General features: G+C 43.4%; 1 protein-coding gene across 1 annotated transcript in view; it reads left to right on the forward strand.

Annotated features, from left to right (window-relative positions):
- The window catches only part of LOC126095397 (furin-like protease 1), a 256,503-nt gene that overhangs the window by 185,770 nt on the left and 54,222 nt on the right, over positions 1-16,511 (forward strand). Inside the window, exon 10 of the mRNA XM_049910198.1 lies at positions 6,023-6,104. Coding sequence (XP_049766155.1) covers positions 6,023-6,104 — 82 coding nt within the window. The remainder of the gene's footprint in view (positions 1-6,022; positions 6,105-16,511) is intronic.

Genomic DNA, 16,511 nt, shown 5'->3' on the forward strand with positions numbered 1-16,511 from the left:
TATAACATAATAAACCGAAAAACAATTTGTCTGTCTTCAGATGCAGAGCAGATGGACAGATATAGAAATACCCTGCAATCACTATCAGCAACAGTGCCAACATTTCCGACACGACGAGTCGTTGTTCTCTGACCTGTATCTCAGTTTCGAACAATGCAAATAGCGGAAGCAAATCAGTTGCCTGCCGGTCATTCTATAGCCACGATTTTGTTTTATGAATTCACTTTGGTTCTTAATACCAGTTTTTACCCCCTGAGACATTCTTAAAGAACATTTTTTCATCATTTGCTCTTCCGAAATTTTATTACTTTCCTCTATACTTAGTCTACAGTATTTAGTATTTAATTTAGGGCTTTGCCACTTCTTACGAAAAAAAAGACAACTACTTAATATCCGGCTGTAATGGAGTTTGTAGCCCAAAGAGAGCCTGTTTATTTGTCTGGGGAGACAAATCTGACGAATGCAGATAAATCTGGATGCAAACAATCACTGTGAAATATTTTCTTTTTCTTCTGTATAATTTGTGACTGTAAATGTTGATGTCCAATATTTATGTATATCCTTGCATGTTATACCTACATAGCTGTAACGCTTTTGGGGGAACTTCGCAAGTATACAGTCACGTGATATTGTCATCATTATTATTATTATTTGTGGCTTATTCTCTATGGACATTGCAGTGTCAACTGTAAAAGGAGTATCTCACGATGCTTCGTTGGGCGTATGAATGGCTATGAAGTCTTTTATAATCCCTGGTAGAGGCATCAACATTGTGCCGTTTCGTGCTCCTGGAGGGAACTAGACCAACAGAAACTGGAACAGTAACTATAAAGACTTGCAATCCGTATGATTTGCCCTTTAGAATAAGGGATGCAAAAGGATGACGAACAAAGATACCGTTGCCGTAACAAACCTCTTTCGATTGATTCCCGTCTTCCTTCCAGACACTCAACTCTCCCCAGTGATGCTGCGTTTGCAACAACGGCGTGAAATAGGAGTGGAATTTTTCCCTTTCATTGACTGCGAAATCTATAAGTTATAAGAAATGAAACGACGAACCAACTCTCATTGAAATCCAAACCAAGTCACCATATCACAATCCAATTATTATTTTTTTTTTTAAAAAAAAGAGAGAGAGAGACATATACTTTCCTCCTAAATTCATTGCATCATTGCGCTAATGTTGCTGGACAAAATAATAACAACACTTGTGAAAACAGACAAAAAATTTTCATAAGAAGTCTTTTGGCCTTACTTTTGATTTATTTACAACTTGAGATGTAGAGAATGACAAGACATACTCAACCCTAGGTGGATTACGTACTCTCTCGTCCTGTAAAAGTTCTATGATTTAGGAAGAGTACTTTGAGAGGGACGTCAATTACGATGCTTGATCTCCGAAATTCCTTACGGTGGTTCCACTGAATTCAGCGTCCGTACAAGACGTTACACTTCGTCATGTGTGTTTATTACATCGTTCCACACAATTAACGTGTGAACGGGAGGGTTATCGTAAATAGGTCGCTGTCCAGGGGACATAGCAGCATTGGCTGAAGACGGTCGCCCAGTATACTGACACAACGTCGTTTTCAATCTCCATACGCAAGAAAACTTTTATGCGCAGAGAGGGCAAAGTGACATCGCGACCCACATCATCACTGATCCACGCAGTAGTTGGCAGTAGAACAGGTACAGTTAGCATGACAGGCTTCTGCAGCCGTCCTTCAAACTGGATAGTGTCCGATGGTCGGGAAAAAAATGAACGACGACAGTAATGTTTGGATCATACTGATATGTGTTTGTTTGTACGAGCCAGGCGTGACACGCGAGGGGAAAGTATGTCGTTAACACTCGAATGTTCGACTCGATATGTGTCACATCTCCCGTGTGGTTCCAAGGGGGTTCCAAACAATATATAGTTTAAAAGATATGAGGATGAACACTGATTTTTAAAAACGCCACTGGGAAGCGAGGTACAAATGTTTTAAGATTATGTATGGTACCGTGCAAGTCCATGTGAATGGGCGATTTCTGCCGCCATTATTGCGTCGCCAAGCAATGTCGCTGTCTTCTGTGAACGACTTTCGCCTTACTCTTTTACAACGGGCTCTGTTTTCTTATGGTTTGACTCCATAGTCTGTCGAGCTCCTGGTTTTACGATACACACATCTACCGATAAGAAATGTTGGGATATATCACTGCGAGGTGTCGATTCGACATATATTCTAGATATTTGCACATGACTTGCGAGAGCTATATGGCAGAATCAGGGAATATATATAAAAGACAAAGCACTAAGATCCGTTTTTCAGGATTAACAAAAACTTCTTTCCATTAATGGGTCATTTTTTCACAGTTTATCTTTCTTCATATACTACATTGCTGCATGGACGTCAGTAACAATAGTAAAAGACCTTTCATACGTTTCTCTCAAATGCCTAATGGAATGCCGTATTTTGAATAGCTTTTTTTTATCCAAACTGCGTCTCTCATAACTCGATCTGTAGTGAAACATGTGCAAGAGTTCGTAAAGTTAGAGAAGAGATATCTAAAGTTTATTGACTGGAACACTTCAGTCATTAAGCATTGCGAATTATTTTGGAATATGATCACTGGGAATCTGTATTAGTACATTTAAAGCTGTACGCTAATATTGTACTTTCATTACTCAGATAAAACTGTCAGTAAAAGAATTTCAGCGCTATACTTAACCGTTCTGGTAGAAGAAATAGTTCCTCTTTCCAGCACCAACGCTCTAAACCTACTCCTTGGGGATAGAAATTCATTGCATACTCTTTTATATTCGCTGATTTGTCGGGCTTCTTTGTTGGACAATAATTCTTATTTCATTAGTAACTCTTCATCTCTCCCGTACCATCGGGTTCTAGATGATTCGGGCTTTCATCGTATTTCTGCAAATATATCTCTTTAGTCACTGGACTATGGACCCACTGTGTGTTTGCTTTACTTATTATTTACGTACACTATAACAGCTGCCGTTCTAATTGCGCTTGTACTTCCCCTTGTAATGGTAACTGTTTCGTGCTGCTTTAAAAACGCAGATGGAAAGCTAACACTTCGGGTTCATGATATCCTATTAAAAACTGATGTCTCTCTCCTAAATTCCACGCGAGAGAGACATGACTATCCATAATGTAATAATTTTTTATCTAGGTCATTACAGCCGTCCCTCTCTCTCTCTCTCTCTCTCTCTCCCTCCCTCCCTCCCTCTCTTGTTCGTCCCCCCGTCCTCTCTCTGTGTATCGCCGTCGTCGTTGTATCTAATCCTAAGGACTTCAACGAGTGGGGTTGCCTAGCAACCCTAACTACGCAATAAATCCGCAATGGCCGTGCCGTATAAACTTGATAGCGCTCATTCAGAATTTCATTGCTTAATAAAATCTGAGTAGAATGACCCATGGCAGGCAGTAACTGCTTAAAGAACGGCAGTGTACAGGATCACCCATCAACACTGCACATTGAAAAAAAAAGCCTCTTCAGCTGTATACTGTTGGCAAAAAAGGATGTCTTATACGTGTTGCTTTCCCGCTCTTTTGCTGTGTTTCGTATTTACTGAAAAAAAAACACTTCTTCCCCTTGATTATCCGATATGTCTGAATATCTTATTTCGTGAAAACTGTCTTTATCACTGAAGTTTCTTTAGGAAGTGGGCAGGGTAAGGTTGATATAAAACTGCCGATATCAGACTGTGATCTCTTTTTCATAATAATTCCCAACAGAAATCGTTAAAGATGCTACTTTTCCACTCATCACAGCCTGTTGTAAATTGTACATAAAAGACACCCTCCTCCATGACTGTCAGAAATCAGTTGTGAAATCAGTAAATGACCAAAAAATGGAAAAGTGGGTAGTGTGAGCTGTTATCTTTGGTCTGGAATTCTGGAATAGGTTCGGAACAAGACTGCATGCAGATGTGAATTACGCACATGACATTCATGAAGTTCTTCTAAGGTTTACATTTGATACTTTGTATTTTCAGTCAGATTACATCTTGCGTCTATTAGTGGGAGCTACGTGGTGGCAGACATACTGTCGTGTCCAGTGCTCACTCTGGCGCCTGCTTAATTCTTACATTCGATCTTGGTTGTCTCTGACAGTTATGTCTGAACATTACAGTTCTCACCAGACCAAATTTCTGTCTATACCTTTTCACAGCACATCCATTGTTTATCAACCTGTTGCCATATAGAGAACCTGAACCTGCAAAAGATGTTTGGCATAATTGCAGAGAAAATATATGCCGGCCGGAGTGGCCGAGCGGTTCTAGGCGCTTCAGTCTGGAACAGCGCGACGGCTAAGGTCGCAGGTTCGAATCCTGCCTCGGGCATGGATGTGTGTGATGTCCTTAGGTTAGTTAGGTTTAAGTAGTTCTAAGTTCTAGGGGACTGATGACCTCAGATGTTAAGTCCCATAGTGCTCAGAGCCATTTGAACCATTTTGAACCAGAGAAAATATACTGTTTTGATCTTCATAAAATAGAAATATTCCAGTTCCTTTGATAGCATTCCGTCAACAACTTTGCAGAACTCTGTGCCATTCATTCATTTCATTCACTCAATCAATCAGTCAATCAATCAATCATTGTGCTGATTGACACAGCAGTACCACCAGGGCTGCGAAATGAACTGATACATGCATTCGCAGAGAAAAGAGAGGGTCAGAAAACAGATTGTATGCACAAATAAGTGTTATTAACATGGTGTAGTCTGGTTCTGCTTGGAAGTGCTGTGGATAAATACTGTAAAATCGACAGTTATCCTTCTTGTACCGGACAAGTGCTATTTGTCCGTTAGCTATGTCTTGATACCAGTACTTGCTTAATTAGACTAACAACAAACAACTGTTATCTACGTGACCTACGTTCTGTGAGATTAGGTGGCTGTTACGAGGAATGAATATATTGTTGTTTGTTGTGGTCTTCAGTCCTGGAACTGGTTTGATGCAGCTCTCCATGCCACTCTACCCTCTGCAAGCTTCTTCATCTCCCAGTACCTACTGCAACCTACATCCTTCTGAATCTGTTTAGTGTATTCATCTCTTGGTCTCCCTCTACAATTTTTACCCTTAACGCTTCTCTCCAATACTAAATTGGTGATCCATTGATGCCTCAGAATATGCTCTACTAACCGATCCATTCTTCTATTCAAGTTGTGCTACAAACTCCTCTTCTCCCCGATTCTATTCAATACCTCCTCATTAGTTATGTGATCTACCCATCTAATCTTCAGCATTCTTCTGTAGCACCACATTTCGAAAGCTTCTATTCTCTTCTTGTCCAAACTATTTACCGTCCATGTTTCACATCCATACATGGCCACACTCCATACAAATACTTTCAGAAACGACTTCCTGACACTTAAATCTGTACTCGATGTTAACAAATTTCTCTTCTTCAGAAACGCTTTCCTTGCCATTGCCAGTCTACATTTTATATCCTCTCTACTTCGACCATGATGAGTTATTTTGCTCCCCAAATAGCAAAGTGTCTCATTTCCTAATCTAATTCCCTCAGCATCGCCCGACTTAATTCGACTACATTCCATTATCCTCTTTTTGCTTTTGTTGATGTTCATCTTATACCCTCCTTTCAAAACACTGTCCATTCCGTTCATCTGTTCTTCCAAGTCCTTTGCTGTCTCTGACAGAATTACGTCATCGGTGAACCTCGAAGTTTTTATTTCTTCTCCATGGATTTTAATGCCTTCTCCGAACTTTTCTTTTGAATATATTAATAATTAAAATTAGAGTCCGAATTCATGGTGTTCAGAAAGGTGTGTGCTCTATCATTTTCTCCCATCAGCAGTGAAAGGTCAGGACGAAAGAATTTGTTAGCTTGCGGGTCAACGTATTAGCTCTCACAACGACCGAACTGAACCTTTAGCAGCGTTCGCACATGTTCTTCTGTATGTAAGATATCGAAAAACAGTATTTCAGGATTCATCGTATCTCATAATTTGAAACTAATTCAAGGCACCTTATGCAACGCGTTTGTGTGTTTCAGACTGATCCCCGCCAAGAGCCAAGTCACCCTGGAGCTGTATGTGAAGGAATGCGCCGGCGTCAACTACCTCGAGCACGTGCAGGTAAGTGCCGGAGCCTCTGTAACGCATTCTATCATTTAGCACTAAGGAGGACGAAATTGATCACCTACAGCAGATTCCAAAGTCAAGACGGCACGTGACAAGCAATGCGGTGCTAAGAATTCAGATTGATTATACAATCGAGCGGCAACGAACTTCAGCTAACCTTGTGGTGGTGTCGAAAATCTTCGACCATTGGCTTGTAGCCAAACGCAAAATAAATCGCTGATTGTTGGCTACGGCACCAGTAGAGGTATTAATTGACGAGTAGTGTCTAGTTCTAATAACGGATGAGCAATGGAGGCTTCAGTGAAGGTGTACTAAAGTGCGCGTTATTTGTGAGGGCGGCCGAGTTTAGGTTAGTTCTGCACATCTGACGTCACAAATCACAGTCAGCCAATGAACAGATAACGACGTTGCCAGAGCTCGACTGTAGTGCAGAGCACAGACGAGTGTCTTCAGTTTTAGAAACTTTCAGTCATAAATGAAGTAATTGAACAAAAGCAATGTCTTGATAGCAGACTTTCTATGAAAGAAAGTTTTGAAAAAGCATTCTTTATACCAACTGCTTCATATTCTATTAATTAATTAAACCAAACAAGCAATAAGCCTCCTAATTCAGGCGATAGCAAGGAAATTCATTCTCACTAACCGCTTTTTCGCAATAAAGAACAGCGGTAATTGTTTATTTCCTATTGTACTTTGACGAAACGTGAGTAATTCATAGTCATACCAACAGTGTTTGTAGGTATTCTGCGTGACTCTTTAAAGTACTTGAGGAGAGGTATTGAACGACGAGTTGCGTTAGTGTAATGGTTATGCTGATTAGCTCCTCCTCAAAAGGTCCCGAGTTCAAATCTTATTCAGTGCTTAATATTTTCTTTATTTAAAAACAATTTAGAAGTGTCTTACTTTGAATTTTATTCGTTTGATTGTAATTTTTTGATATTTCTAGTGGCAACTAAAATCGACGATACGGAAAGTATACGCTGTGGACTTTTACCTCTGCAAACTCTTCAATATTTCTTGCAATGGTTTACTACATTTAATGCTGCACAATAACTGCGTTGAACATCGAAACAAAATTAAGTCATTTATGAGGGAAGGTATCAGTCAAGAGTATGTGTAAATATAAAATTTTTGGGCCACATAGTTTTTGTGAAATCGAATGATAAGTGTATCAAAGCAGTCGGAACACCATGTGTCTGCACAGGCGAGCAGTGCACTGATGCATGGAGCACGCCTCTGAAGCAGCGAAAGGGTAAGGCCGTGGTGGCTTTACTTCATAAACTGCGCGCTCCCCTCTAAACGTAAGTTTGCGAACTACGCTATACTATGGCGCTGCTTCTCTTGGCGCGTGCAACTGGCAACGCAGCAATCTCCCGCGTCTGAGCGGGCATGCGCGAGCCACCAAGATAAAAGAATTGAACTATAGCTACAAAACGCCGGAAATACAAATTCAAAATTTGTCACAAATTAACGAGGCGAACGAACACATTTCAAACTAAAACGAAGTACAATACGTCCAATATAATATAGCCGTTGAAATGAAATGTGAATGATTACCGTATCGCGTCTGACACAGTATCACAGTTACTAGTTGCGCGAGTGTAGGTAGCAAACATTCAGAGAATCATTGACCACTCAGGTCAGGGCCAGAAGGTTATAAACGAACGAAAACGTTAAATGTGATGATTTCCGCTACCCATCACGAAAACCAAAATGGTTCAAATGTCTCTGAGCACTATGGGTCTTAACTTCTGAGGTCATCAGTCCCGTAGAACAGAGAACTACTTAAACCTAACTAGCCTAAGGACATCACACATATCCATGCCCGAGGCAGGATTCGAACCTGCGACCGTAGCGTTCGCGCGGTTCCAGACTGTAGCGACTAGAACCGCTCGGCCACCCCGGCCGGCTCACGAAAATCAAAAAAATGGTTCAAATGGCTCTGAGCACTATGGGACTCAACATCTTAGGTCATAAGTCGCCTAGAACTTAGAACTACTTAAACCTAATTAACCTAAGGACATCACACACACCCATGCCCGAGGCAGGAAGCGAACCTGCGACCGTAGCAGTCCCGCGGTTCCGGACTGCAGCGCCAGAACCGCTAGACCACCGCGGCCGGCACGAAAATCAACAGGCTAGGTTTCAACACATTGTTTTATGATGCGAGTGCAATCTTAAAGGGGGCAACAAATTCGTCTCCAAATTTGTGAAAGACTCTCGGGTTTGCAGGTGGATTGGGCTGGATTGCATCCTGGAGAGAAGATCTCATGTATCATGTTACTTTACTTGACACTGATACCAACATTAACAAGTAAGAAAACGCCAATATGTAATTATATTTTGATTTGAATTTCTTTGAAGTCACCACTTAAGTCGAAAAGCTAGTTCCCTTCTTTTAAATCCTTTACTCTGTCCAGGACATCGTCACCTTTTGTGTCCTGTGATAGGAGCGTTGTTCATTCTGGTAGTGTTATGGGTTAGTAGATTCCAATACAACTGCTTAGAGATTCTTGTCTGTATTACTGAAGAAAATTCTTGTACTAATGAAATATCTGGCAAACAGGTAAAATACCCATGTGGTCAGAGCGGTGTGGAAGACGTTCGATGCGGTTACGAGTACATCTACATCTATACTTACTAGCCAACGTATGGTATATGGCGGAGGGTACCATACGCCACTACCAGTCATTTTCCTCCCTATTCCACTAGCAAATGGAGCGCGGGAGAAAAGACTGTCTACATACCTCCTCTCGAGACCCCATTTTTCTTCTCTTCTCCTCGCGGTCCCTATCGCGAAATGTACATTGGCTGCAGCAGAATATTTCTGTAGGTAGTTACAAATACCTGTTCTGATAATTTTCTCAATAGCATTTCGCTAAAAGAACGTCGTCTTCCACTCCTGGTATTATCATTTGAGTTCACGAAGCATCTTAGGAACACCCACGTGTCCAACGAACATACCAATAACAAATACAGCAGCACGAGTCTGAATTATTTAATACCACCAGGTGAGGATCCCAAACATTCGAACAGTACTCCAGAATGCGTCGCACAAATTCTGGAGCACGCGATTTACTTTGTAGGTGAGCTATTCTATCCTAAAATTCTCCCAATAAACCGAACTCATCCATTCGTACTCGTGCCATTTCAAGACCCTTTGCAGCGTTACACCTAGATATTTAATGGGCACCACTGTGTCAAAAAGCGTATTACTAATACTGTATTCTAACATTACAGGATTGTTTTTCCTAAACATCGGCATTACCTAAAATTTTTCTACGTTTGGAGTAAGCTGTCATTCATCTCACCAAACAGAAATTCTGTCGATGTATCCTGTATCAGGTAGTGCAGACGGTTTCCTGAAAGACTTTGTGCCACTTCTCAAGACAAACAGCTGCCATCTCTGTAGAAATGTCTGGAGGGACCGTCGGACTAGGTCTATTACACATGTTACGAGCCAAGACCAGACGTACTAAACTGGATTCCTGTGCACGTAGTGCGAAGCAGTGCTACTCGAGTTAGTGTGTCGCTCTAATCTCATAGCAAGTCAACCCTTGTGAGAGGACGAGCTTTTTGTCGCATAAAAGGAAAGGAACAGCCAATGGCCGCAGGATACACACAACGAATGGTCTGAGGATAGCGCCCTTCTGTTAGTCAAATGGCTCTGAGCACTATGGGACTTAACATCTGAGACACTGGACTCGCATTCGGGAGGACGACGGTTCAATCCCGCGTCCGGCCATCCTGATTTAGGTTTTCCGTGATTTCCCTAAATCACTCCAGGCAAATGCCGGGATGGTTCCTTTCAAAGGGCACGGCCGACTTCCTTCCCCGTCCTTCCCTAATCCGATGAGACCGATGACCTCGCTGTCTGGTCTCCTTCCCCGAAACAACCAACCAACCAACTTAACATCTGAGGTCATCACTCCCCTAGACTTAGAACTACTTAAACCTAACTAACCTAAGGACATGACACACATCCATGTCCGAGGCAGGATTCAAGACTGAAGGGCCTAGAACCGCTCGGTCACAACGGCCGGCTTCTGTTAGTGACCCGAAGAATCGTCTCGAATGGGATGCTGAATAGCCGGAGATGTATTGTCATACCTTCTGGAAAAGTGTAATCTTGTAAAAAGTAATGATTACGTTACTCTGAATCTGTCATTGATAATGTGCTCTCATGATACACTGAGAGTACTATTGTTGTCATAACTGATCAGTTAGCTGCTACGATCAGTGACAGAGACTGCTGGTTAAAATGAGACTCGCTGGTTTATTGGCGTTCCAGGTCTGTGGCTGGCCAACGGAAAAATCTGCGCGGTTCGCAAACTCGCTGAGGCGGCAAACGCACAGAGTACACTCAACTTTGCGGGAGCGTTTACGGTTTCCGGCTATCAGTTCCGCTCCTTCTTCCCTTCCATTGTGCGGGCCAAAATTGGCATAAATTTCCATTCAGTTCAATTTTAAAACAAGAAGTAAATTATAAAAAGAATATAAGGAAATTGTGAGGGTGAGTGGAATCAAATCAAATGTTTGGTGCGATTCTTGCATGGCTGAACAGCATCGCCGATGATGTCGCGGACTAGTTTCCATGTTTTTCTGTCGGAACAGGTACGATGAAGTTTTCAGTTCACCAGAAACCCCGCTCAATCATGGCAGCAATCAACGGCGAGTTTTTCTGCCACAGTACTTACACAGACACGGGAAGCAATCAGAGTCGATGTAATCCACATAAAGTTGCCTCGCCCTCCGATTAGATTTGCAGTAACTCTGTGAGATTCCATTATTCAATTCACAGACCGGTGCACAATTTCATTTCACAGTGAAGGTTTGTTTCAGTACACAATGGACGCTGTGCGGTTGCTCTTTTGCTCCCTTTACTCCGTCGTACCGAACAAGCAACACGTGTTTGTACATCACGGTTTGAAGGGCGTATTACGTGCCACTGCGGCCGTCCGTGGACTGATACAGTACGCGTTGCTTTCTACGATCTCGGCGGCTAATTTCTCTATTCTCCGTGCAATACAAGGAAAAGAAAGAAAGAAGAAACAGACACCGGTATATACAGGCTGTCCCTACCAAAAGTCGTCAAGCGCATTTTCAGTGGTGTCAAGCCAGATATTTCCAATTTGGTTTCTGCGGTGTTTAGATGGAAACTGCCCGGAGACACGTTGCTCATCACGCCTTTCATTCAGCGACCAATGTCGACGAAAAGCGTCGGTTCGTTTTCCATTCCGAACAAATGATTTTTAAAGTGGAATTTTATGTGGCCATTCAATAGAGCGGACCCAAATTAGTCCGGGGCAATATTGGTTTTATCTAGACGTATTAAATGGGACAGCAGCACAGGAAGAAAACCACTACTGCAGGTGCGACAGCACTGCCCTGGATTATCCCATTGGCTTCTGCCATGTAGCAGCGCTGCTCAGACGCGGCTGCAGATGGATTGGTTATTTTTTTTTTTTTTTTTTTTTTGTTTCACTGTTCCAGTTAATACATGTCGCTAAACCGAATATGGAGCCGCTCTATCGAATGGGCATGTAAATTTCCGCTTTAAAAATCGTTTTGTTTGTAACGGAAAATAAACCGACGCTTTCCGTCGTTACCGAGCGTCGCATGAAAGAAGACGAGCAGTATTAGTTTGGATTGACTCCAGCTAAACACAGAAAAAACGAAATTGAAAATATTGGCCGAAACACCAGACAAAATGCGCTTGACAGTTCTTATGACGGACACCCAGTATTTAGGATGGTCAGAGATAGGCTGAAAAGCTCGTAAAGTTATTTCGCGGTAGTTGGTGCTGAGAAATAATTGTTCAAAAAGTGAGTAAAAAATAAAAAAATCTATAAATTGCGCCGTTTCCGAGTTAATTAGGATTGAAGTTAGTGAATTAGGCCGTTGCGTGGATAAATTTAAGTGACCCGTCATGTACAATTCGTGTCAGTTTTTCTCATAATGCACGGGACTGCCCGGCCTTTGACTCAGGTGCGATCGTGGCTACCGCCCCATTACCAGTTTTGTATCGCTCCTTTGTGGTGTTTTAGGAAACCAAACGAAGTATATATTTGGCGACGACGTCTTTGGCGGGCAGTTTGAATTTGCGCGCGCAAAGGCCTCGTTGTCTAACCTCAGTGCTAATTAACTCAGAAAAGGTTATATCTCAGCATAACCTTCCGTGCACCACACTTAGCATTTTTCCAGACTGCTTCTGAGCACCTGTATACAGGGTGATTCAGTTGCCGGCCGTTGTGGCCAAGCGGTTCTAGGCGCTTCAGTCCGGAACCGCGCTGCTGCTACGGTCGCAGGTTCGAATCCTGCCTCGGGCATGGATGCGTGTGATGTCCTTAGGTTAGTTAGGTTTACGTAGTTCTAAGTTCTAGGGGACAGATGACCTCACATGTTAGGTCCCATAGTGCTTAGACCCATTTGAACCATATGAAGGATGTTTGTTGCCGACTGCCAAACGTTGGTTCATCCAGAAAAATGAAGACTGGATACTGCAGGAGGACAATGATCCGAAGCAGAGCAGCAGGCTTTGCAGCGAATGGCAAAAAGGAATACTGGATTGGCCCTCACAGACGCCTGATGCTAATTCTATTGCAAACGTTTGGTCTTGCATCAAAAAGAAGTTGTAAGGAAAAACGATCTTTACTTTGAAATACGTGTCAACGCAGATTCGACGCATTTGAAGGTCTCTTCCACGTGAATATGCGGAGAACATGGATTCAAGCATGCCACGGAGACGCCAAGCAATTATCGAAGCTGCGGGTGACTACTGGAAGCTTTATTAATTGTAACTGAATTCTTCTTTTGTTCTTCTTCCTCTTCCTCTTTCGTTTCACCCTACTTTGGGGTATGTTAAATTACTCAGTTTTTAATGTTCTGTGCCTTTCTGTTAGCCTAGTATTATTTCAGTCTGTCTGATCTTGCTTTCCTTCCTTGCTCAGAGATCTGGATTGTTCGTTAGGCTTTGATTTTGATCTGGAACCGCTCTTTCTTGTCTTTGGCTTTTTTATTTTCTTCAGTTTTATCCATGAACATATTTCCCGTTATCTGGAGTTCTCTTTAGTTTTTCTCCGTTTTCTTAAGCCAATATTTTTTTATTTTTTTATTTTTTTGCGGAAGTAGTCAAATTTGTGTAGCTACCCTGTTTGCGTTCATTCTTCTTTTCCTCGTGGTTTTTGAATGTTTCTCCGTTCTTTGGTAAAGCGTTACATTTTTGATGTTAATTAGTTATCTGTTGAAGAATCTGGGCCAAGGATTTTTCTTGACAATTTCCTGTCTTTGATCTCTAGCCTTTCAACTTGGCCATGGTTGGTGATAGACGTTGTTTCGGCTGAATACAGGGCATTTCCACATCTCCACATTTCCACATCTCATTTTTGCGTTCCATGACATGTATTTTTGGTGAGTTGTAAGGTCAGTGTAACTTTATATCTTCTATATTTCATTACCTTTCTCACGAGAGCATTCCAATTGATCCATTCTCCAAGACAAGTGTGTTCTTTCACGATGTCAGTTTTTTGTTCTCCAAAATTTAGGATGTTTTGATGTGTTTCTTAAATTTGCCAACACATTGGTCATTTCATAGGAGATTTTGAGACCTATTTCTAAAGCTTCTTTTTGGAGTTCGAGGATCTGTTGTTTGGTGTCTTGCTGGTATGGGCCAATAGGACCACATCATTACCGAGCGAGGTGGCGCAGTGGCTAGCGTATTGGACTCGCATTCACCAGGATGATGGTTAAAACTCGAGTTCTGCCCTCCTGATTCAAGTTTTCCGTGATTTCCCTAAATCGCTTCATGCAAATGAATGCCGGAATGGTTCCTATGAAAGGGCATGGCCGACCTCGTTGCGTGGTGTCCCCCCTCCCCCCCACCCAGATCAACCAGCCAACCAACCATATTGTCTGCAAAGGCTGGACAACTGAGTTTGATGCCTTTGTTTCTTGTTCCTAGTCGGACTCCAGTACGGACTTGGTGTTCCGTTCTCTGACTACTTTTCCTAGGAGGCAATTAAACAGCAGTGGATATATTAATACATGATGTATGTGTATATAAGTTTTAGTTTGTGGTCAGATACGTTCTTCTAGCAAATACCCCGACCTCGATCTTACCAGATTGCAGATGGAGGTGGTTATTTGAGAGTGTTTGCATTAGCTCCACATTCGTGGCCAGTCACTTGGAAAAGGTCGCAACAGGGACAGTGGTGGTCGGTACAGCCAGGACTGAGCCAACAATGCGAGAATGGGCTAGATTCCCGAGCGAGTATTCTGGGAGTGGTACCAAACAGGAGGTGGCGAGCGGCGGAGTATTGGGAGGGTCCGCGCCGTTGCGGCAGGAATTCCAGAATTCTGCTCCGTGCTATTCCGCTCTATTCTGCTTCACTGCGCTACTGTCCCGTTTTGTGCCCCTGGAGGTCGTAGTCGCTGGCGCGCGGAGGCGTTCTCCGCCTTTAACGGACGCGCCTCGGCCAAGTATTTAAATGGAGCGGCGCCCCAGAGTTAATCGAGCGGGTGAGCTGGCATCGACTTTGCGGTCAGCCGGCGGCCCCTGCAGCGCTCCCGACACTGCGACGACCGACCGCCAGCTCCCCCACGCCGTCCAACAGCGGCAGCAGTAGCGGCGCGGCCTGCTACCTGCGCCGCAGCTGCCACGGGGCCGAGATGCCATTGGAAGTTGTCGCAATGCACCGCGAGCCGGGATACGAGGGCAGGGGCCGTTCCCACTCAACCGACGCGTCGCCTTCTCTTAGTCTCCGACAACAGCGCATCTCCAAAGCCTACACTGAACGTCCTACTCTCCTCAGACCGAACACGTTGTTTCAAATTTCGCGTTTAATAAAACGTTCGCTTAGGAGAATCGTCCAAATGTACAGTCGTTTGACCATCACACAAAGCCCCGTATGGACGACAGAGTAATAAGGATCCACGGCGTAGAGACACAACTGGAAGAGTTGAAAACAAATAAGTCGCCAGGTCCGAATGGAATCCTAATTCGACGCTCTGGTAGCCGTGCGATCTACATCTACATTTATACTCCGTAAGCCACCCATCAGTGTGTGGCGGAGAGCACTTTACGTGCCACTGCATTAACTCCCTTTCCTGTTCCGGTCGCGTATGGTTCGCGGGAAGAACGACTGCCGGAAAGCCTCCGTGCGCGCTCGAATCTCTCTAATTTTACATTCGTCATCTCCTCGGGAGGTATAAATAGGGGAGCGCAATATATTCGATACCTCATCCAGAAACGCACCCTGTCGAAACCTGGACAGCAAGCTACACCGCGATGCAGAGCAGCTCTCTTGCAGAGTCTGCCACTTGAGTTTGCTAAACATCTCCGTAACGCTATCACGCTTACCAAATAACCCTGTGCCGAAACGCGCCGCTCTTCGTTGGATCTTCTCTATCTCCTCCGTCAACCCGACTTGGTACGGATCCCACACTGATGAGCAACACTCAGGTATAGGTCGAACGAGTGTTTTGTAAACCACCTCCTTTGCTGATGGACTACATATTCTAAGGACTCTCCCAATGAATCTCAACCTGGCACCCGCCTTACCAACAATTAATTTTATTTGGTCATTCCACTTCAAATCGTTCCGTACACATACTCCCAGATTTTTTACGGAAGTAACTGCTACCAATGTTTATTCCGCTATCATATAATCATACAATATCCTTCTTTCTATGTATTCGCAATACATTACTTTTGTCTATGTTAAGGGTCAGTTGCCACTCCCTCCACCAAGTGCCTATCCGCTGCAGATCTTCCTGCATTTCGCTGCAATTTTCTAATGTTGCAACTTCTCTGTATACTACAGCATCATCCGCGAAAAGCCGCATGGAACTTCCGACACTATCTACTCCTCTGTGGCACGCCACAGGCTACTTTAACGTCTGTAGACGTCTCTCCATTGAGAACAACATGCTGTGTTCTGTTTGCTAAAAACTCTTGAATCCAGCCACCCAGCTGGTCTGATATTCCGTAGGCTCTTACTTTGTTTATCAGGCGACAGTGTGGAACTCTATCGAACGCCTCCCGGAAGTCAAGGAAAATGGCATCTACCTGGGAGCCTATGTAGTGTTTTCTTGGTCTCATGAACAAATAAAGCGAGTTGGGTCTCACACGATCGCTGCTTCCGGAATCCATGTTGATTCCTAAAGAGTAGATTCTGGGTTTCCAGAAATGACTGAGGCGTGAGGCGTCTTGCCACGGGTGGCGTGGCTCCCCCCGTCGGAGGTTCGAGTCTTCCTCGGGCATGGGTGTGTGTGTGGTAAGTTAGTTTAAGTTATTTACTGTTAAAAACAGTCTTGATCACGATTTATTTATTAAGGTGACCGGTTTCGACCACTATTGTGGTCATCTTCAGACCATTGAGTGGGAACCTCTTTCTGCTGGAA

Source organism: Schistocerca cancellata, chromosome 8 (assembly GCF_023864275.1).
Source record: "Schistocerca cancellata isolate TAMUIC-IGC-003103 chromosome 8, iqSchCanc2.1, whole genome shotgun sequence".
In the NCBI taxonomy this organism is placed as follows: Eukaryota; Metazoa; Arthropoda; class Insecta; order Orthoptera; family Acrididae; genus Schistocerca; species Schistocerca cancellata.